Source organism: Scyliorhinus torazame, chromosome 3, assembly GCF_047496885.1.
Source record: "Scyliorhinus torazame isolate Kashiwa2021f chromosome 3, sScyTor2.1, whole genome shotgun sequence".
Lineage (NCBI taxonomy): Eukaryota > Metazoa > Chordata > Chondrichthyes > Carcharhiniformes > Scyliorhinidae > Scyliorhinus > Scyliorhinus torazame.
The window spans coordinates 111,358,080-111,379,740 of record NC_092709.1 but is presented as its reverse complement, the minus strand read 5'-3'; the positions used below and the strand labels follow the sequence as shown (position 1 = coordinate 111,379,740).

General features: G+C 46.7%; 1 protein-coding gene across 6 annotated transcripts in view; it reads left to right on the top strand.

Moving 5' to 3' along the window:
• Positions 1 to 814: 814 nt before the first annotated feature.
• Positions 815 to 21,661, top strand: part of znf827 (zinc finger protein 827) — a 244,379-nt gene continuing 223,532 nt past the window's right edge. For all 6 annotated transcript variants that reach the window (XR_011940162.1, XM_072496124.1, XM_072496125.1 and 3 more), the window contains exon 1: positions 815 to 1,145. Coding sequence is in view for 5 of the 6 variants with exons in the window: in XM_072496124.1 (XP_072352225.1) it covers positions 1,100 to 1,145 (46 nt within the window). In the remaining variant the exon portion in view is untranslated. The remainder of the gene's footprint in view (positions 1,146 to 21,661) is intronic.

Genomic DNA, 21,661 nt, shown 5'->3' with positions numbered 1-21,661 from the left:
TATATATAAAAAAGAAAAGTAACATGGTACCTCTTAAAAAATTGTTCTCAACCAAGTTATTTTGTCAGAGAGCCGGGATTAGACTATTCACTGTATTGTAAAACGGCTCTAGACCGATGAAGTAATTACAGTCTTTAATATCAACATGTTTTACAATTTAAAATGAAACACTTGAATCATGTTGCGTGAAGCTTGATGTTACCTAAGAAACTCCTTTAATCACGAATTGTAGTGGGACCGACATGTCGAACTGTTGTGTGTTCCTTGTATAATACGAATTCTTTATATATTTGGAAGTTCATTTTTTAATGAAATTGAAGTTTAGGGCTCTGGACAAAATGTTATAAGTGAGTTATTTGATCTAAAACGGTGAAAAAGTTTGCAAATAATTTTCAAACATCAAGGAATTATGTTTATTTTCCAGAGTCACCTATTTCAAAAGAATTACAATTTTAAAATCAGAATGCATAAGACTCGAAGTAGATGAGTGCGACTTGACAAGTTTAGCATTTTTCGGATTATAATCACGTAATAAAAATGAATGATTCCCCCCCCCCCCCTCCAAAACTAAATACAATGTGTACTTTATGCGGCAACGGGTCCCTTTAAAACATTTGATACATTTCATGTTAGTTGCAATATGCAAACGATTAAATGTTTTTATTTTGCCCCCAGTCTGTAATTGCAAAAGCAAAGGGGATAGCGCTCGTCTCGAATGTATCCCTGCGAGCCGAGCGGCACCTTTACTTGCCGTCCCTGCACTTGCCCTTTGATCTCGAGATTAGTGTTAGGGTTGGAGTAGCAGAGCCTCACACTGCCTGCCTCCTCTTTCACACACAGTCACAGACAGTCACTCACCCACCGGGGCCACGGCCGGCCAGGTGCATCCTGTGTGCGGCTCGGAGCCCCTCCAGCGGCTGACACAGCACAGAGACACACAATGCGGTACATATTATACACACATAACATGTCACACACACTTTAAAATATATACTAATTACTGTTGGCTCGTGTGCATTTACAACAACAAAACATAAAAAGAGGAGAATGTGAAGAGAAAATGGTTTAAAAAAAAAAAAAGAGTTGGGGAGGAAGGAAAATGCCCAGGAGAAAGCAGGAGCAGCCGAAGCGCCTGCCTTATTCGCGTAAGTGCTGGGGCTGAGTGAGAGAGCGGCCGCCGCGGGTCTGGGCCGGGGCTGGGGTGAGGGTGACAGAGGTGAAGCTGACAAAGACACTCAGGGCTTCTTATTTCAAATAGGAACCGAACGGGCGGCCATGTTGGTGATGATGAGAGGAATTTAAACTGTTTAACCTTTTCATTAATGTTCTCAAATTTTAAAAAGGAATAAGTAATTTACGATTTGAATAATTCTGGAGGACAGAGAGGGACAGTCGGTTGTTTACATTATATTATTAGTATTTTTGTTTTCCAGATGTCTCGTTTCTTTGCTGTTTTTATTCTCTCTCCAGGGTTGGAGGTGGCGGTGGGTGAACGAGGAATGGCCGGGGCCGGGGAGAGGCGGCTGGGGCTGGGCGGAGGGGAGACCGTGGCCCCGGCCCGGGCCCTGACCGCGCTGAGGGGTCAGACAGAGCAGGCCAGGGCCACGGTCAGGGCCATGGCGGGGAGCAGTTTCCTGCTCTCCTCCTCCACCTCGCTCATAGTAAATACCCCAGGCTCTCTCTCTTTTATTGAAATGTGTTAACTTTTGAGTGAAAGCCCTGGTGTGGGACTGGTTCTGTTGTCCGTGTTTTTTTTTGGGGGGGAGGATGTGTTCGAGCGGTTCAAGGCGCCCTTCCGCCGTGTTTTTCCTCCCGAGTGGGCTCAGATGGCTGCCCCCCAGAGTCTTTCCTCTCGAAGGGGCTCAGGTCAGGGCTGCCCCCAGGATCTGTCCTCCCGAGGGGGCTCACCCCTCCCACTCCAGTCGGCTTCACGTCCAACGAACTGCCTTGTCAAAGCCGCGCCCGGTCACCTGAAGTTCAGGGTTTACAGCCGTGTCTCTGCACCGACATCTTTGTTTTTATTTTACATTTTATTCTCGCACCGAGTCTCTTGCAGAATGCAAACTTCCGAATCTGCACACGTTTGTTTTCCCCTCCTCTCAGTCCCACAAATGCAATCCAGCAAAAGGTTTTTGATTTGACCCCTGGGTGTGATATTTAGGTTTTTTTAAAACTGTATCTACCGAAATCACATTGTACAGTGTGTCCCGCTAGGAAATAGAGTGCTCCGGTAATCGAACACAGTAACGACAAACGTGTTTTAGTTTGCAGCAAATAATCTCGTTTCTGCTGCTTGATTTGACAAACTATTATTTTAATTGGTGTAATTGTGAATACAGGCGCGGCAATAGGCGTGCGTTGTAAACGTGCCTTGTGGATGACATCTGCCCTCAGATTTCTTTTACTGTTCTGGTTACTGACTGTATTAAAGGTCAGCACCACCATTACACCACAGACGGCAAAACACACACTGAGAATTGTAACGAACAAAAATCACTTTCCAATTGTTTATGCAAAATCTAATATGAAAAGATTTGTTAAACTGGTGCCAATTATTTTTTGTTGGAGGGCTGGTCGTAACTACTGCCAAGGGTTATGTGATATTTGGCCCGCTATGCATCTACACAATTTTAATTCCTATTTGTTTTGAGTAGTTACTTTAGCTTGATTATTGCAATTTGTGTGTTGTTATTTATAACTTATGCATGAGTTTATAAAAAGATTGAATGGCGCTGAATATTTTACATGCACATGATCGGAATAAGAGCTGGTTAAGTCTCACGAGTGAGACATTGAGAGTTGTGTTAAGTGTGGTCGGACAGTTGCGACAGTTGGTCTCTTTGAGTTAGAAGTTTGGCAAAAAACTGTATTAGTACACGTGGCCATTGTTGACATCTATGGAAAACAGCGACCATAGTGATCCACCGTGGTGGCTGTGTTCTTCAATATAAATGGAGACCTGTATCCAAATTGAGCTTCCCTGAAGGCTCAGTGGAAAGATACATTCCTGAATTTCCACTTGATGTTCTTTTAATCTGCAATTTGCACTGTCCTTTTTGTGTGTTCTGCCAATAAACCACCATTATGATTTTTCACAGTTGATAATATTTGTAGAAACATCTTGCTACAGAGATTGGGAGAACCCTTGCATAAATTTACGGTCATCATGTTGTTGATGAGTCCTGTGGATAAGGAAGGTTCTTAGTCTGATGCATGTCTGGGCTGACTTTGGCAGGACATTGAAGATCTTTCGAGTGGTTTTGATGCTCCTGCATTCCGGATAATATCTAACTGGGTTGGTGCTCTTGATTGGTGCCCCCAAACGTGCTTATGAATGGAGAAGTTCAAAATTGCTATTATGGCTTTGGGATCAAATCCTTTCCTGACACACTCTGGGTGAGCAATCGTCAGACAGTTGAGGTATCTGTAAGCTGCCAGGATATTATCACAGTCTGAGTTCTTGTCTTCAACGTAGAAGAGGGAAAAATGAAATGGGATAACATTGGGGAATAAATTGTGGAGAGAGCAAAACAAACCACTGAAAGATGGAACAGTTTCAACTGTTGAGTAGTAGTGATTGTTAATTGAGATACTGCAAATGGGGAAATCTGAAATTAAAATCAGAAAATATTAGCAATAGTAAGCAACTCTGGCAGCATATGTAGAGAGAATAATGTTCTGATAAGGGCGCTCTACCCAAAATGCGTTCCCTATCCACAGACTCTGGAGACCTGCTGACTCTTGGTAGTATTTTGTTTTGTATCTCAGTCTGCTGTTCTTTATTCTGATTTTCCCATCCTGTTTCTTTATTCACCTGAGGAAGGAGCTGTGCTCCGAAACCTCGTGATTCGTAACACACCTGTTGGACTTTAACCTGGTGTTGTAAGACTTCTTACTATTTCTTTATATGTGTTGGTGATTGTGCTGACATTGGCTCCAGGTTTACCAAACAATGAAAGAAAATCATTTAGAATCATATTTTGTGCAGTTAATCTCACTGTTTTTGTAGATAACTGCAAACTGTACAGATGGAATTTTGCTGAGGAATTGCATTCATAATGTCATTAATTATTCCTCATTTACATTGATTTTTCACAGTTTGTATATTTAACATAAGCACATACTTACTGAAGTAACAAGTGGGTTTCAACAATAAATTTAGATTTACAGCTTTAAAATCACTCCACAATATGTTCTTTTATATCTATTAATTAAGGTTTTATGTTCTGAAATTGTCGGCTTCTGCAGGACTGGCTTTCATTCAGTATCTCAACCAAGTGATTGTATTTTTACCTGGGTAAGAAGTGACTGTACCCTATTTAGCCACATAAGCTCCAAAGCTGAGCCCGATCTCGTCCTCAATTGATACAAGTTGCATAAGAATACAGTAGGTGTAAATGGCTAGCCGTGAAGAGTGAGTGTGGTTGATTTTCTTTTCAGTAGCCCAAGGGCACTGAGCCGAAGATTGGATCGATCAGCTAACTAGGACAGAGTAGAACTCGCCCAAAAGCTTTTGTAGCTCGCTTTACACTTGCCTGACCAGTTGAGCCATGATGGAGGAGAGCAAGGATCACGTTGCATGGACTCGATGGGCTGAATGGGCCCTGTGCCATAGTGACACTGACTTTTATTTATTTTTTAAAAATAATTTTTATTCAAATTTTCACAAAATATCAACAACAAAATACAGAAAGAAAAGAACAAACCCCCCCCCCCCATACATAAATAATAAATTAACAGCCTTCATCAACACGAAGGCAAATATACATGCCCCCTAAAGAAAAATGAACCATCCCCCATCTCTCCCCACCCCCCGACCCTTCTAATACCTGCCCTGTGCCAGCTCAGGAATCCTCTGGCCATCCTCCCCGGGACAAACCGGTGGTTCCCCCGATTCGGGGACCACACCGAGGCCCCCACCTCCCCCTTGTGACGTCTCCATTGCACCCAAACTTTGAGGGTAGCTGCCAGCACTGGGCTCGTGGTATACCTCGTTGGAGGAAGCGGCAGCGGTGCCGTCACCAGCGCCTCCAGGCTCGTGCCCACACAGGACGCCATCTCCAGTCTCTTCCATGCCACCTCATCCCCCTCCATCACCCACTTACGCACCATCGCCACGTTGGCGGCCCAATAATACCCACAGAGGTTAGGCAGCGCCAACCCCCCCCTATCCCTGCACCGCTCCAGGAACACCCTCCTCACCCTCGGGGTCTTCTGCGCCCACAAAACCCCATAACACTCCTGTTAACCCGCCTGAAGAAGGCCTTGGGGATCAGGATGGGGAGGCATTGGAACAGGAACAAAAACCTCGGGAGCACCGTCATTTTAACTGACTGCACCCTACACGCCGGGAGAGTGGCAGCACTTCCCACCTCTTAAACTCCTCCTTCATCTGCTCCACCAGCCTTGTGAAGTTAAGTGTATGTAGGGCCCCCAGCTCCTAGCCACCTGGACCCCCAGGTACCTGAAACTCCGCTCTGCCCTTTTTAGCGGGAGCTCACAAATCCCCCTCTCCTGGTCCCCTGGGTGCACCACGAACAACTCGCTCTTCCCCATATTAAGCTTGTACCCGGAGAAATCTCCAAACTCCCGAAGGATCCTCATCACCTCCGGCATTCCCCCCACCGGGTCCGCCACATATAGCAGCAAATCATCCGCATAGAGCGACACCCGATGCTCCTCCCCACCCTGCACTAGTTCCTCGACTCCCTCAACGCCATGGCCAGGGGTTCAATCGCCAGCACAAAGAGCAGGGGGGACAGGGGACACCCCTGCCTCGCCCCCCGGTGTAGCCGGAAATACTCTGATCTCCTTCTGTTCATGGCCACACTTGCCACCAGGGCCTCATATAGCAGCCTCACCCACCTGACTAACCCCTCCCCGAACCCAAACCTTTTCAACACCTCCCACAGGTACCCCCATTCCACCCTATCAAAGGCATTCTCCGCATCCATCGCCGCCACTATCTCCGCCTCCCCTTCCATTGCCGGCATCATTATAACATTCAAGAGCCTCCGTACATTAGTATTCAACTGCCGCCCTTTCATGAACCCCGTCTGATCCTTGTGTATGACCTGCGGCACACAGTCCTCTATCCTCATGGCCAAACTCTTTGCCAGTAACTTTGCATCTACATTTAGGAGTGAGATCGGTTTATATGACCCACACTGTAGTGGATCCTTGTCCCGCTTCAGGATCAGGGAAATCAGTGCTCTAGACATCGTCGGGGGCAGAGCCCCCCCCCTTCCCTTGCCTCGTTGAAGGTCCTTACCAACAGCGGGCCCAGCAGGTCCGAATACTTCTTGTAAAATTCAACCGGGAACCCATCCGGCCCCGGTGCCTTCCCCGCCTGTATGTTCCCTATCCCTTTGACCAACTCCTCCAACCCAACCGGCGCCCCCAACCCCGCCACCTGCCCCTCCTCCACCCTCGGAAACCCCAGCCGGTCCAGGAAGCGACCCATCCCTCCCTCCTCCAGTGGGGGCTCAGACCGGTATAGTTCCTCGTGACACTGACTTTTATTGATGACTGATGAGCTACTTGTTATCTATTTGCTTGGAAATTTATGCATGAAAAGATTAAGAATCAAGATTAAAATTCAACAGTTGTTTACTAAAAATAAGTCAGCGTTTATTACCTAATGCTAACCTGTGTTTGTAATTTATATGATAAGTGGACAAATGATTGTACTACTTGGCACAACCTCAGACTGCAACTGTGTGCATGGTTAGTTATGAACACTCCCGGCTACTGCCATTATTCAGTCCTAAAATACTACATCGTGATCATCACCAAAAAAAGACTTAATTCATAAAATAGTATTAGAGACATTTAACCCTTTAATGTGTTATTGCAAATAGTTAGGATATATTTTTAGTCATGGCAATTGCAAGTCTTTTGTCCTTGATTGGGAGATATATAAAAAAATGATTTTAAAAGATGTTCTGAAATTGCTTTCTGGATATAAAGGGAATCTGTATTTTTTTTTTAAATTTTGGGAATCCAAAATCATTTTCAACATGGTTGGCTTGATCTTATTTTTCATTATTGTGTGCAACTCTTTCAAAAGAGTTGTCAGAGCAGCCTTGCTTTTTGTTTATAAAATTGTACCGGATGAAAGAATGTTCCAAATGCACAACTTATATAGATTTCCATCTCGTGCTCTATTGTGTATGTGTCCTTCATTGACCTATTCATTTGGTAGTTGCCATGGAATTGGAGGGTTATTGATTGCCTGGGTTCAGGTTATTTGAGAGGGTAGACTGAAGAGGTGCATACTGATGAGCTGGAATTAAATATATAGACTTTTCCATTTAGTAGTCAGAATCTGTATACCGTAATTTTGAATAATGCCTGGAATGGCAGTTGTAAAGTAGTTAGCACTGCGGTGTCACAGCACCAAGGACCCAGGTTCGATCCCAACCTTGGGTAACTATCAGAGTGGAGTTTGCACGCTCTCCCTGTGCCTGCGTGGATTTCCTCCCACAGTCCAAAGATATGCAGAGAACCTTGGAGTCTTCCCTTTTTTAACTGAGAGTAGGAATACCTGGCCTTGGTCATAAGATCCTAAGGAATGTGACCAAAACTAGGCCATTTGGCCAACTGACCCTGCTCTGCCATTGAATAAGATCATGGCTGATCTGATTTGGTCTCCTCTCCACTTTCCTGCTTGCTCCTCTTAACCATTGACTCCCTTAGATCAAAAAATTGTCTAACTAAGCCTTGAATATATTCAATGACCCGGGCACCACTGCTCTCTGTGGGAGAGGATAAAGACGAACAACCCAAAAGAGAAGAAATTATCCCTCAACTCAGTCTTAAACGGGAGACCCCTTATTTTAAAGCTGTGCTATATCCTAGTTTTCTTTTTTAAAATTTGTTTTTATTCAAAAATTTTCAATAATTTTTACAAACCACTACAAAAAGAAAACAACAAAAAGCATAGTAATTAAGAAAACAACGTAACAAATTAGAAAAACAAGGTGGGGTATCTGCCCTTTACAAATAAAATCTATTTCTCCCCCCCCCCCTTTTGGTTTGCTGCTGCTGCTGACCTCTTAAGGTTCCGCGATAAAGTCAAGTAACGGTTGCCACCGCCTGGAGAACCCTGTAAGGACCCTCGCAAGGCAAACTTTTTATCCTCTCCAACCTGAAAAATCCAGCCATGTCACTGACCCAAGCCTCTACACTTGGGGAGTTTCGCGTCCCTCCACATTAACAAGAACCGCCTCCGGGCTACCAAGGAGGCAAAGGCCAGAACTCCGGCCTCTTTCGACTCCTTCACTCCCGGATCATCTGACACCCCAAATATCACTATCCCCCAGCTCGGTTTTACCCGAGTGCCCAAAACCTTCGACATAGCCTTTGCAAAGCCTTTCCAAAATTCTGTCAGTGCAGGGCATGCCCAAAACATATGGACATGGTTTGCTGGGCCCCCTGAACACCTCACACACCTGTCCTCCACCCCAAAGAACTTACTCATTCTCGCCACTGTCATATGCGCCCGGTGCACCACCTTAAACTGAATCAGGCTAAGCCTGGCGCAAGATGAGGAGGAATTGACCCTGCCCAGGGCGTCAGCCCACAGGCCCTCATCTAGCTCCTCACCCAGCTCCTCCCACTTGCCCTTCAGCTCTTCCACCGAGGCCTCCTCTGCCTCATGCAGCTCCTGGTATATGTATGATACCTTGCCAACCCCTACCCACACGCCCGAGACCACCCTGTCCTTTATCCTCCGGGTAGGTAACAATGGAAATTCCCCCACCTGCTTTATCACGAACGCCCAAACCTGCATGTACCTAAAGGTATTCCCTGGGGGCAACCCAAATTTCTCCTTCAGCGCCCTCAGACTAGCAAAGTCCCATCAATAAACAAGTCCCCCATCCTTTTGATACCCGCTCTGTGCCAGCTTAGGAACCCACCATCTATTCTACCTGGAACTAACCTGTGATTGTTCCGTATCGGGGTCCAGACTGAAGCCCTTGCCTCCCCGCTGTGCCGTCTCCACTGACCCCAGATCCTCAATGTCGCCGCCACCACCGGGCTCGTGGTGTACCGTGTCGGCGGGAGCGGCAGCGGAGCCATCATCAATGCCTCAGGCTAGTATCCCTGCAAGACGCCACCTCCAGCCGCTTCCATGCCCCCCCCCCCCCCCCCCCCTCCTCTACTACCCACTTCCAAATCATGGATATATTCGCTGCCCAATATTAGCTGCAAAAGTTCAGCAGCACCAGCCCACCCCCACCCCGACTGCCCTCTAAGAACAGTCTCTTAACACGCAGGGTCTTGTTTGCCCACATACATCCCGTAATAATCCTGTTTACCCACTTGAAAAAGGACTTGGGGATGAGGATGGGAAGGCACTGGGAGACGAACAAGAACCTGGGGAGGACCGTCATCTTCACGGACTGCACCCTGCCTGCCAGGGAAAGCAGCATGTCCCACCTCTTAAAGTCCTCCTCCATCTGATCCGCCAGCCATGCTAAATTGAGCTTGTGCAGAGCATCCCAACTCTTAGCCACCTGAATGCCCAAGTAGCGAAAGCTCCTCTCCACCAACCAGCCCCCTCCAGTTTCTGGACTCCCTCAAAGCCATGGCCAGCAGCTCGATTGCCAGGGCAAACAGCAGGGGGGGGGACAGGGGGCACCCCTGCCTCGTTCCTCGATGTAACCTAAAGTACTCCAACCTCAGTCTCCTCTTTGATAAAACTAAATTGACCACTATAGATATACATGATCTGCAGTTGTGTAGGGAGTGCGGTATTGTTTATTTACACCAGATTTGCAAGCCACTCTTCAATTCTGCATATGAGGAGCTTGGCCTATCCTTTTTCCAATTAAGGGGCAATTTAGTGTGGCCAATTGGCCTACCCTGCACATCTGTGTTGTGGGGGTGAGACCCACGCAGACACGGGGAGAATGTGCAAACTCCACATGGACAGTGAACCCGGATCCTCTGTGCAGTGAGGCAGCAGTGCTAACCACTGTGCCACCATGCCGCCCTAGCTTGAATGCTAGCTTGAATTCAACCTATCCTTGAATGCTGCCAAAACAAAACTCTTTATCAACCCAGACCTGGTCAACCAAACGGTCCACCTTTCATATATGTTCATAGATCCATAGAATCCATATAATGCAGAAGGAAGCGATTTGGCCCATTGTATTTGCACCGGCCCTCAAAAACAGCACCCACGGGCCCGCCCTATCCACATAACCTCCGTTAACCTGCATATCTTTGGACACTAAGGGGAAATTTAACATGGCCAATCCACCTAATCTGCACATCTTTGGACCTGGAGGAAACCCACACAGATACCTGGAGAACGTGCAGGCTCTAGGTTGGAATCGAACCCGCGTCGCTGACGCTAGGAGGCAGCAGTGCTAACCACTTTGCCACCGTGTCGCCAGTGTCGAATGAGCGATTCTGGAATATGGTGAGCACTTCACATAGCTTGGCAGCCCCCCCGCTCAAACGATCATTATTGACGAGATCCGGCACAGGATCAGCTGCATGAGCTTAGCCTTCTATGAACTACAGCAGTTGTTGTTTGACAACACATACCTCCTCTGTATATTAGCACTTCTGGAGTTATCACCATTCCACTCCCGTGGAAGACCTGGACTGTGTACCAGCAACACATAACCGTATCAGAGAAATTACATCAGAAATGTCTCCGCTACATGCTCTAGATTCATTGGGAGGACCATCGAACAAACGCTAGTGTCCTTGAAGCCAGTTACACAACCACTCAGGCAGAACTCGTCCAGATAGCCAAAAGCATCTATCCTGCCAGGTCCTGTGTTCTCAAATGTCACCAAGCCAATGTTCCATGAATGGACAAAGGAAACTCTTTAAACCATTCTGTGTCAAGTGCTAAGTATGGACCTTCTTTCACCTGATTCTACACACACTCGAGATTAGAACGCGAGTGCCCCATAAATGCTGGTGCAGTAACAGTTTGGATGTTCCATCTCCATATTAATACCCCAGAATCTGCATTTATTAGATACTTTCATACTTTGGCAAATGCACCATCTTCAACTCACAGGAGCGACTTCTATAATATGACACCTGCAAGATGATTTACAAATATGATTTGGAACATGAACCATTCTGTCTATATAAGGTTACCACAATGTAGTGGTTGTTGTACTGAATCCTTCCAAACCACCCCAGAGACATTTGCCACAAATGGTGGTTTGCACACATTTGTATTAAGCAAGTAATCAGCATTGTGACTTAAGGACAGTATCTTCAATAATTTCCTTGTAGAAAAAAATCTTCAGTCGGTCAGGATGTTGTCTGTTCACAACATTATTATACATCTTATTTAAATCTGTTGCTGATGTCATCAGTAAGTTCTGTCCTTAGTTGTTACTTGTACATATCTGTATTTAACTGCCGTTCTCATTCTACTCAGTTACTGTTGATAGTCCTTCCTTCCTTTTGATTTCCCTTTATTCCCATTTCTTTAGTTTTATTTTATTATTTTTGGTCTGTGGACTCAGAATGTGCCTTTAAGCAGAGGGCCTATGCTGGTCAGGACAGTGTGTTCAAGATTTGTTTTTGGAGAGCAGAATACAGACTCATGAGTGCTGAGAGAATCTTACAACCAGCTTTGGAGGAAGTCTGTTCGATGGGCTGGTTGGCTAGGGACTGGCTTGGTCGCTCACTCTCTGCTGAAGGAAAGGATTGCTTTGTTCTAAAGCCAGCGAGTGCCTGGCACATCTTTTATATAGTCAAAATGATCTTAAATCTACAAAGAAAGTAGACAGCTTTGCCAGCGAAAACCCTCAAGCTTAGAAGGAAGAAACATCCAAGCGAAAGCTTGAACACCTGAAATACTTGAACTGAAAATCATCAGAGCGCATCGGGGATCTTTTATCCTTTTTACTTTTGTAATTTTTCTTGCCTTTCCACCACCCTATCCCTCCATGTTGCTTGAATGGAACGACTGGGAAAGAGGTATTAGGAACGCAGTTATGTTTTGGGTCAGTTTAATTATTTCACTGTTTAATTATAAAAGGTCACTTGTGTTAAATTTACAAACCTGGTGACTGCAGTTTATTGGGATCAACCAAGGTCCTCGGGTATTTTAAGATATGTTCACTTGTGTTGTGACTCGAGGTCGAGTGGGGCTGGAATCGACTGCCCCCAGTCCAGTGGGTCGTGACAACTATTATTTAGATGTTTACTCTGCTCCTGTTTTTGAGTCCACACATTAAAGATCAACGTGTTTTGATTAATTTTGTGGTCAAGTTACCATATCTTTTTGGCAAGGGGAATAAAAACAAAGTTAAGTTTCAGCAAGTTCAACACACAGTTTGGCTAAGTTTACAGATGGAAGGCAAGCTCGCAGCACCATGGCTTTGTTTGGGTCTATCAGTAAGTTTGTGGAAGAGACCAAGAACTGGACTGGATATGTGGAAAGGTTACAGAGCTTTTCATGGCAAATGGGATTGCAGACTAGGCTAGAAAGCACTCACTTCTCCTGAGTGTGTAAGACTTAAAGCTAGTGAGAAATTTAGTTGCACCACGGAAACAAAGGGACATTTCATCAGATTTAGTTACACTAGATCAGAATCACACACTCCTAAGCCTTCAGTAATTGTACGACATTTCAAATTCCTTAGTCATTTTCTGAACATGAGACGGTCTGTCGCTAACATGGTTGCTGAATTGCGCTACCTCTCGGGGAACATTGCGAGTTTGGGGCAGTTTTGGAAGACATACTTCAGGACAGACTGGTTTGGGCATTAACAAGGACAACGTTCATTGAGGTTTGTGGGGAGAAACCATACTTACTTTTAAGAAAGATCTAGAAATTTCTCGGGGCATGGAAATGGCTGCCAATAGTGCAAAAGGTATTCCAACGGCCAATGGTGGCATGTAGGCAGGTGCACTGCATCAAGTAGAAAAAGAAGCTGCAAGTAAAAAGGTGAAGACAGTGGAGTGTTTTGGGTGCTGGAGGGTCACTCGATGCAAATAATTGTTAACTTATGAACGCTGTTTGCACCAAGGCAACAAGAAGGGTTATTTAGCGAAGAACTGCTGGGGTGCGAAGTGAAAGTCGAACATTAATCAGGGAACTTCAAATGCAAGGAGGCCTCCGTCGACAGTGCATCACTTGGAAAGCTCAGAGCAAACAGAGAGTCACCATTATGACATGTTTAATACGAGTGAGGGGCATGCAGAGCCTATTTATGCTACAGTGGAGGTCAATGGGCAGTAAATCGAGTTGGAGGTGACACAGGAATTTCTGTATTGGTAATCAGCGAGGAGACCTTCAGAAAGATTTGGGGCTCTGAGCAGGCACTAGCCCGTACTCTGGCAGGAATCAACCATACGCCGCATACCCGTAAGACATTGTGTGTGACAAGAAGCAAGAGCACGTCTCCTGATAGTAAAAACGCATGGGCCTAGTCTACTAGGGCATGCTGGCTCGGGAAAATTCAATTGAATTGGGGTGAGATAAAGCAGTGTTTTGCAAACTCTCTTTCCCCAGGACCCACTTTGCCAACCGGCCGACCTTGTGACACACTCCACATTCGCTTACCTATAACGCGAAAGGGGAGCCTGCTTGGTCCGCTCACAATCTCACTTGAATCAGGTTTAAAGGAGCAGAGGGCAGGCAATGTGCATATCGGGTGCAGGCATCAGCCAGATCCTTTGTGCCGTTTTCATCTTTATGAAAACTGAAAATCCAACCTTGCCAATGTAGGTCTTCATGAAGGGCAAGAACAACAAAATGCTTGCTTTACTCCGCACTGGATTCTCTTGAGAGATGCTGACCGCTTCATGGGCTTTTGTCATGTTTTAATGTTGGCAGCTACAGCATAGTTTTTTAATTTGGAGTCAGCTGTAAGTTTTATAACTGACTCTTGTGGTCTCGACCTCCAAAAGGAATTTTTCACCCAACACTTCTCTTCAAAATCTGAAACTTCTCCTCTCATTTGCCAGTACTCCTCTGTCCTGCTGTTGTGAGATCTTGTCCAGTCGGTCTCTGGCTGTCTCTTACTTTTAAGAAAACAACCCATCTTCACAGTCCTCTCCTTGCTTGCTAGCAACTATGAAATGGAAGCAGCTCTCCTCTGATTTAGCGCCAAAAGCACGTACATGGGGGGTGCTTGACGTCAAGTGTATGTGTAGGATGCGTGACCTGCTCATTGCAGTCGCTTCTGGCTGGAAGATGGCACAGAACTTAATTTTGTTTAGTTTAAAAGGTGACAGCAGCCGCCATTCTCAATTTAAAAGCCAGTAGCGGCTGTTGGGCACTTTTCCCATGATCGAGACCATCGTGGAAATGATCGGTCAGCGACCCTCCTGACACTCACCTGTCCCCACCCGCATGTCATGACCTGAAAATCCCTGAGATAAAGCACAGAAATGATACAGGATGGCATTTAGAAATATCCTGAGGTTTTCAAAGATGAACTGGGTGCATTGTGGGGCATTACAGTTACATTTTTCATAGATCCTTAGGCTACTCCTCATTTTTTCGAACAGAGGACAGTTCTCTACACTGTGAAAGTCAAGTGAAGGAGCAGTTTGAGCGCCTGCAAAGGCTAGGAATCATAGAGCCCATTTAGTTTTCACGTTGGGCATCTTAGATTATCACTGTTCTTAAAAGTGATGGTGCTGTGTGCGGATTACAAACTTACCATTAATCAGGTTTCCATGCTGGACACTTACCTGTTGTCGAGGATCTGTTTTCAACCCTTGCAGGAGGCAAGGTGTTTTCTAAATGGGACATGAGGCAGGCATATCAAAGGCTCTTGCTAGAGGAAGATTCAAAGCAGTACGTGACCATCAACACGCATAAAGGGTTGTTCAAATTTAGTTTTTGGCATATCCTCCAAGGATGGTGGACAACCTGTCACAAGACATTCCTCCTGTTGCAGTCTACTTGGATGACATTTTAGTTTTGGGTATGACTAAGGTGCACCTCAGTAACCTGGATCGAGTTTTAAAAAGGTTTTCAGAGGGGCAACTGTGTCTTGAGGTGGAGCAAGTGCATTTTTCAGGCACCGAGTGTGGAACTAGGCCACAGAATCACTGGTCCATGCTTATCTCCTGAGAAAGGAAAAGTTTAAGCGATTTAAGGAAGCTCTGGGGTTCAGCAATGTGTCTGAGCTCAGGTCTTTTGTGTGTTCGATAAAATATTATGGAAAACTTTTGCCAGACCTGTCGGAGTGTTGGCTCCACTGTACCTACTTCTGCACAAAGAAACCAAACGGAAGCAATTGTTTGCACAGAAGAGAGCTTTCAAAGAAGTGGAAATGCTGCTGCAATCAAAATCTTCTCATCCATTTTGATCCAGACAGAACTTACCCTGTCGTGCAATTCCTCGCCTTGTTCTGTAGGGGTGGTACTTTCTCAAACAATGGAGGACGGGACCAAAAAACCCATTGGTTTTGCATCTAGAACCCTATCAAAGTCTGCAAAGGGGTATTCACAGTTAGATAAAGAAAGTTATTGTTTCTGTGGCAAAAAGATTCCATCAGTATCTTTATGATCGTTCATTCACCATATGTACTGACCACAAGCAGTTGATGAGTCTTTTCAGTGAGTCAGTATGTATTCCTCCCATGACGTCAGTAAGAATACAGCGCTGGGCGCTACATTGTCAGTGTATCAGTACAGCATCATGTACAGGGCAAGGAAGGACACATCAAGTAGTCTCCCTTTATCGGATTTGCCAGGTATCGTCGTCCTGAGACCATTAGAGAAACTTGCCCAATCGGCAAAGAGTGCTAAACAAATTAAGCAGTGGACAGAGATCCCATTCTGTCACAAGTTAAAATATTTCTGATGCAAGAATGGCCACCCGTCATAGAAGATGGTGGGTTGAAGCCTTCTGTGAAGCGCAAAGAGACGTTAAGTGTGCAGGGTGGCTGCATACTGTGGAGGCTGAGAGTGGTCGTCCCATCCCCGGTCGTTTGCAAGTAATGGATGAAATTCAGGAGGGTCATCCAGGTTCCTCTTGAATGAAAGGTCCAGCAGTCATAGAAGTTACAGTGCAGAAGGAGGCCATTCGGCCCATCGAGTCTGCACCGGCCCTTCGAAAGATCACCCTACCTAAGCCCACACCTCCACCCTATCCCCGCAACCCACCTAACCTTTTTGGACACTAAGGGCAATTTAGCGTGGCCAATTCGCCTAACCTTCAAATCTTTGGACTGTAGGAGGAAACTGGAGCACCAGGAGTAACCCATGCAGACACGGGAAGAGCGTGTAGACTCCACACAGACAATGACCCAAGCCGGGAATCAAACCTGGGACCCTGAAGCTGTGAAGCAACTGTGCTACCGTGTTGTATGTTTGTGGCCTAATTTGGGGACCAGGATTTGGAGAACAAAATGAAAGCCTGTTCTGCATGTCAATCTTACCAGAAGCTGGTGCCACGAGCACCGTTACATCCTTGGGAGTGGCCTGAACATCCTTGGTAGAGACTTCATGTGGATTTTGTAGGTCCTTTCATGGGGTCATTGTTTTTTTTTTTTAGTCATCATGGATGCCCCTTCTAACTGGTTAGAAGTATGCATTATGAGCAGTATTACAGTTCCTGCTGATGTCCCAGGGGAGGCGATGGCATAGTGTTGTCACTGGACTAGTAAACCAGGGACCTAGAGTAATGCTCGGGGGAGCCAGGTTCAAGTCCTGCCACTGCAGATTGTGAAATTTGAATTCAATAAGAAATCTAGAGTTAAAATGAAACCATTGTCGATTGTCGTAAAAACCCATCTGGTTCCCTCATGTCCTTTAGGGAAGGAAATCTGCCGTCCTTACCTGGTCTGGCCTGCATGTGACTCTAGGCCCACAGTAATGTGGTTGACTTTTAACTGTCCCCTCAAGGGCAATTAGGGATGGGCAATAAATGCTGGCACAGCCTGCAACGCCACATCCCATGAACGAATAAAAAAAAAACCCATAGAGAAGCTACGAGAAGTTGTTGCAACATGATTACCGGATTCTCTTGTTTCCGATAAAGGTACAGCATTTACGAGTGAGTCGTTCCAAGAGTTTATGCAAAGGAATGGAATACCGTGCCTTTTAATCCAGCTTCAAATGGTTTGGCAGAGTGAGCTGTTCAGGCAGGTGAAGGAAGGATTGAAGAGGATCGCAGGTGATACTTTAGGAACCAAGCTCTTAAAATTCTTATTTCGATATCATGTCATACACAAACGACTACGAGACTCTGACCTGCTGGATTATTGATGGATAGAAGACCGAAGTTTCCCTGGATCTGGTACATCCAGATGTCAAAACAAAAGTGTGGAAGAGACCAGAAAAGTACGAGAGACATATGATTATCATGCTATTTTAACCTAATGAATAAGTTTGGCCATGACCAACGTTGGCTACCTGGAGTTATTCTATTTTTTTTAAATATATTTTATTGAAAATTTTTTCCAGAGAACAATTTTTCCCCTCTTACAAAGCAAACGTAACAATAAAGACATTTTTAACAATACACAAATAACAAAACCCCATTATCTTTTGACATAAACTAAACTAAACCCCCCCCCTCCCCCCTGGGTTGCTGCTGCTGGTCATCTGTCTTCCCTCTAATGTTCCCCTAGGTAGTCGAGAAATGGCTGCCACCGCCTGGTGAACCCTTGAGCCGACCCTCTCAGGGCAAACTTTATCTGCTCCAATTTAATGAACCCCGCCATATCATTTACCCAAGCCTCCAGTCCGGGGGATTTCGCCTCCTTCCACATGAGTAGGATCCTGCGCCGGGCTACTAGGGACGCAAAGGCCACAACGTCGGCCTCTTTCGCCTCCTGCACTCCCGGCTCATCTGCAACTCCAAATAGAGCTAACCCCCAGCCTGGTTTGACCCGGGCCTTCACCACTTTCGAAATCACTCCCGTCACTCCCTTCCAATACCCTTCCAGTGCCGGGCACGCCCAAAACATATGTGCGTGGTTTGCCGGGCTCCCGCCACACCTCCCACATCTGTCCTCCACTCCAAAGAACCTGCTCAATCTTGCTCCCGTTATGTGTGCTCTATGTAGCACCTTAAATTGAATCAGGCTAAGCCTGGCGCATGAGGAAGAGGAATTTACCCTGCTTAGGGCATCAGCCCACATACCCTCCTCTATCTCCTCCCCTAGTTCTTCTTACCACTTTCCTTTTAGTTCGCCCACCGACTCCTCCCCCTCTTCCCTCATCTCTTGGTATATCTCTGACACCTTGCCCTCTCCGACCCACACTTCTGAAAGCACTCTGTCCTGAATCCCCTGTGTCGGGAGCAACGGAAATTCCCTCACCTGTTGTCTAGTAAACGCCCTCACCTGCATATATCTCAAGAAATTTCCCCGGGGCAACCCATACTTTTCCTCCAATGCTCCCAAGCTCGCTAAAGTCCCATCTATAAACAAATCTCCCACCCTCCTAATTCCCAACTGGTGCCAGCTCTGAAATCCTCCATCCATTCTTCCTGGGGCGAACCTATGGTTGTTCCTGATTGGGGACCCCACCAGGGCTCCCCGCACCCCTCTCTGTCGCCTCCACTGTCCCCAGATATTCAATGTTGCCGCCACCACCGGATTCGTGGTAAACTTTTTAGGTGAGAACGGTAGCGGCGCCGTCACCAGCGCCTCTAAACTCGTCCCTTTACAGGACTTTCTCTCCAGCCTTTTCCACGCCGCTCCCTCACCCTCCATCATCCATTTACGTATCATTGCCACATTGGTGGCCCAATAGTAATCGCCCAAGTTCGGTAGTGCCAATCCTCCTCTGTCCCTACTACGCTGAAGGAACCCCCTCCTTACTCTCGGAACTTTCCCTGCCCACACGAAGCTCGTTATGCTCCTGTCTATTTTATTAAAAAAGGTCTTAGTGATTAGTATAGGGAGACATTGAAATACAAATAAGAACCTCGGGAGGACCATCATCTTGATTGCTTGCACCCTGCCCGCCAGCGACAGAGGCTGCATGTCCCACCTCTTGAAGTCCTCCTCCATTTGTTCTACCAGCCGTGTCAAATTTTTTTTTTTAATAAATGTTTTATTGAAAAAATTTTCCCAAACAACAATTTTTCCCCTCTTACAAAGCAAACGCAACAATAACAATACAGAAATTTTAAACAATACACAAGTAACAAAACCCCTTTATCTTTGACCTAAACTAAACCCCCCCCCTCCCCCTGGGTTGCTGCTGCTGGTCATCTGTCTTCCCTCTAACGTTCCCCTAGGTAGTCGAGAAATGGCTGCCACCGCCTGGTGAACCCTTGAGCCGATCCTCTCAGGGCAAACTTTATCTGCTCCAGTTTAATGAACCCCGCCATATCATTTACCCAGGCCTCCAGTCCGGGGGGTTTCGCCTCCTTCCACATGAGTAGGATCCTGCGCCGGGCTACTAGGGACGCAAAGGCCACAACGTCGGCCTCTTTCGCCTCCTGCACTCCCGGCTCTTCCGCAACTCCAAATAGAGCTAACCCCCAGCCTGGTTTGACCCGGGCCTTCACCACCCGCGAAATCACTCCCGTCACTCCCTTCCAATACCCTTCCAGTGCCGGGCATGCCCAAAACATATGTGCGTGGTTTGCCGGGCTCCCGCCACACCTCCCACATTTGTCCTCCACTCCAAAGAACCTGCTCAATCTTGCTCCCGTTATGTGTGCTCTATGTAGCACCTTAAATTGAATCAGGCTAAGCCTGGCGCATGAGGAAGAGGAATTTACCCTGCTTAGGGCATCAGCCCACATACCCTCCTCTATCTCCTCCCCTAGTTCTTCCCACTTTCCTTTTAGTTCGCCCACCGACTCCTCCCCCTCTTCCCTCATCTCTCGGTAAATCTCTGACACCTTGCCCTCTCCGACCCACACCCCTGAAAGCACCCTGTCCTGTATCCCCTGTGTCGGGAGCAACGGAAATTCCCTCACCTGTTGTCTAGTAAATGCCCTCACCTGCATATATCTCAAGAAATTTCCCCGGGGCAACTTATACTTTTCCTCCAATGCTCCCAAGCTCGCAAAAGTCCCATCTATAAATAAATCTCCCACCCTCCTAATTCCCAACTGGAACCAGCTCTGAAAACCTCCATCCATTCTTCCTGGGGCGAACCTATGGTTGTTCCTGATTGGGGACCCCACCAGGGCTCCCCGCACCCGTCTCTGTCGCCTCCACTGTCCCCAGATATTCAATGTTGCCGCCACCACCGGGTTCGTGGTAAACTTTTTAGGTGAGATCGGTAGCGGCGCCGTCACCAGCGCCTCTAAACTCGTCCCTTTACAGGACTTTCTCTCCAGTCTTTCCCACGCCGCTCCCTCACCCTCCATCATCCATTTACGTATCATTGCCACATTGGCGGCCCAATAGTAATCGCCCAAGTTCGGTAGTGCCAATCCTCCTCTGTCCCTACTACGCTGAAGGAACCCCCTCCTTACTCTCGGAACTTTCCCTGCCCACAGAAGCTCGTGATGCTCCTGTCTATTTTATTAAAAAAGGTCTTAGTGATTAGTATAGGGAGACATTGAAATACAAATAAGAACCTCGGGAGGACCATCATCTTAATTGCTTGCACCCTGCCCGCCAGCGATAGAGGCTGCATGTCCCACCTCTTGAAGTCCTCCTCCATTTGTTCTACCAACCGTGTCAGATGAAGTCTGTGCAAGGTTCCCCAGCTCCTAGCGATCTGAATCACCAGGTATCGGAAGTTTCTTTCCACTTTCCTTAGTGGCAAGCCTTCTATCTCTCTACTCTGGTCCCCTGGATGTATCACAAATAATTCACTCTTCCCCATGTTTAGCCTATACCCCGAGAAATCCCCGAACCCCCTCAAAATTTGCATAACCTCTATCATTCCCCCCGCTGGGTCCGACACGTATAACAATAGGTCATCCGCATATAACGAGACTCGGTGTTCTTCTCCCCCTCTAATCACCCCTCTCCATTTCCTGGAGTCTCTCAACGCCATGGCCAGAGGTTCAATTGCCAACGCGAACAACAATGGAGACAGCGGGCATCCCTGTCTTGTTCCCCTATATAGTCGGAAATACTCCTATCTATGTCGACCTGTAACTACGCTTGCCGTTGGAGCCCCATAAAGAAGTCTAACCCAGCTAATAAACCCGTTCCCAAACCCAAACCTCCTTAACACTTCCCATAAATACTCCCACTCCACCCTATCAAATGCCTTCTCTGCGTCCATTGCCGCCACTATCTCTGCCTCCCCCTCCACTGGGGGCATCATTATCACCCCTAATAGTCGTCGCACGTTAACATTCAGTTGTCTCCCTTTTACGAACCCTGTCTGGTCTTCGTGCACCACCCCCGGGACACAGACCTCTATCCTCGATGCCAGTACCTTTGCCAACAATTTGGCGTCCACGTTCAACAATGAAATGGGTCTATAGGACCCGCACTGCAACGGATCTTTATCCCTCTTCAAAATTAACGATATCGTCGCCTCCGACATCGTCGGGGGTAGAGTCCCCCCTTTCCTGGCCTCATTGAACGTCCTCACCATCAACGGGGCCAACAAGTCCACATATTTTCTGTAATATTCCACCGGGAACCCGTCTGGTCCTGGGGCCTTCCCTGCTTGCATGCTTCCCAGTCCCTTAATAATCTCGTCCACCCCAATCGGTGCCCCCAGGCCTACCACCCCCCCGCTCCTCCACTTTCGGGAACCTCAATTGGTCCAGGAACTG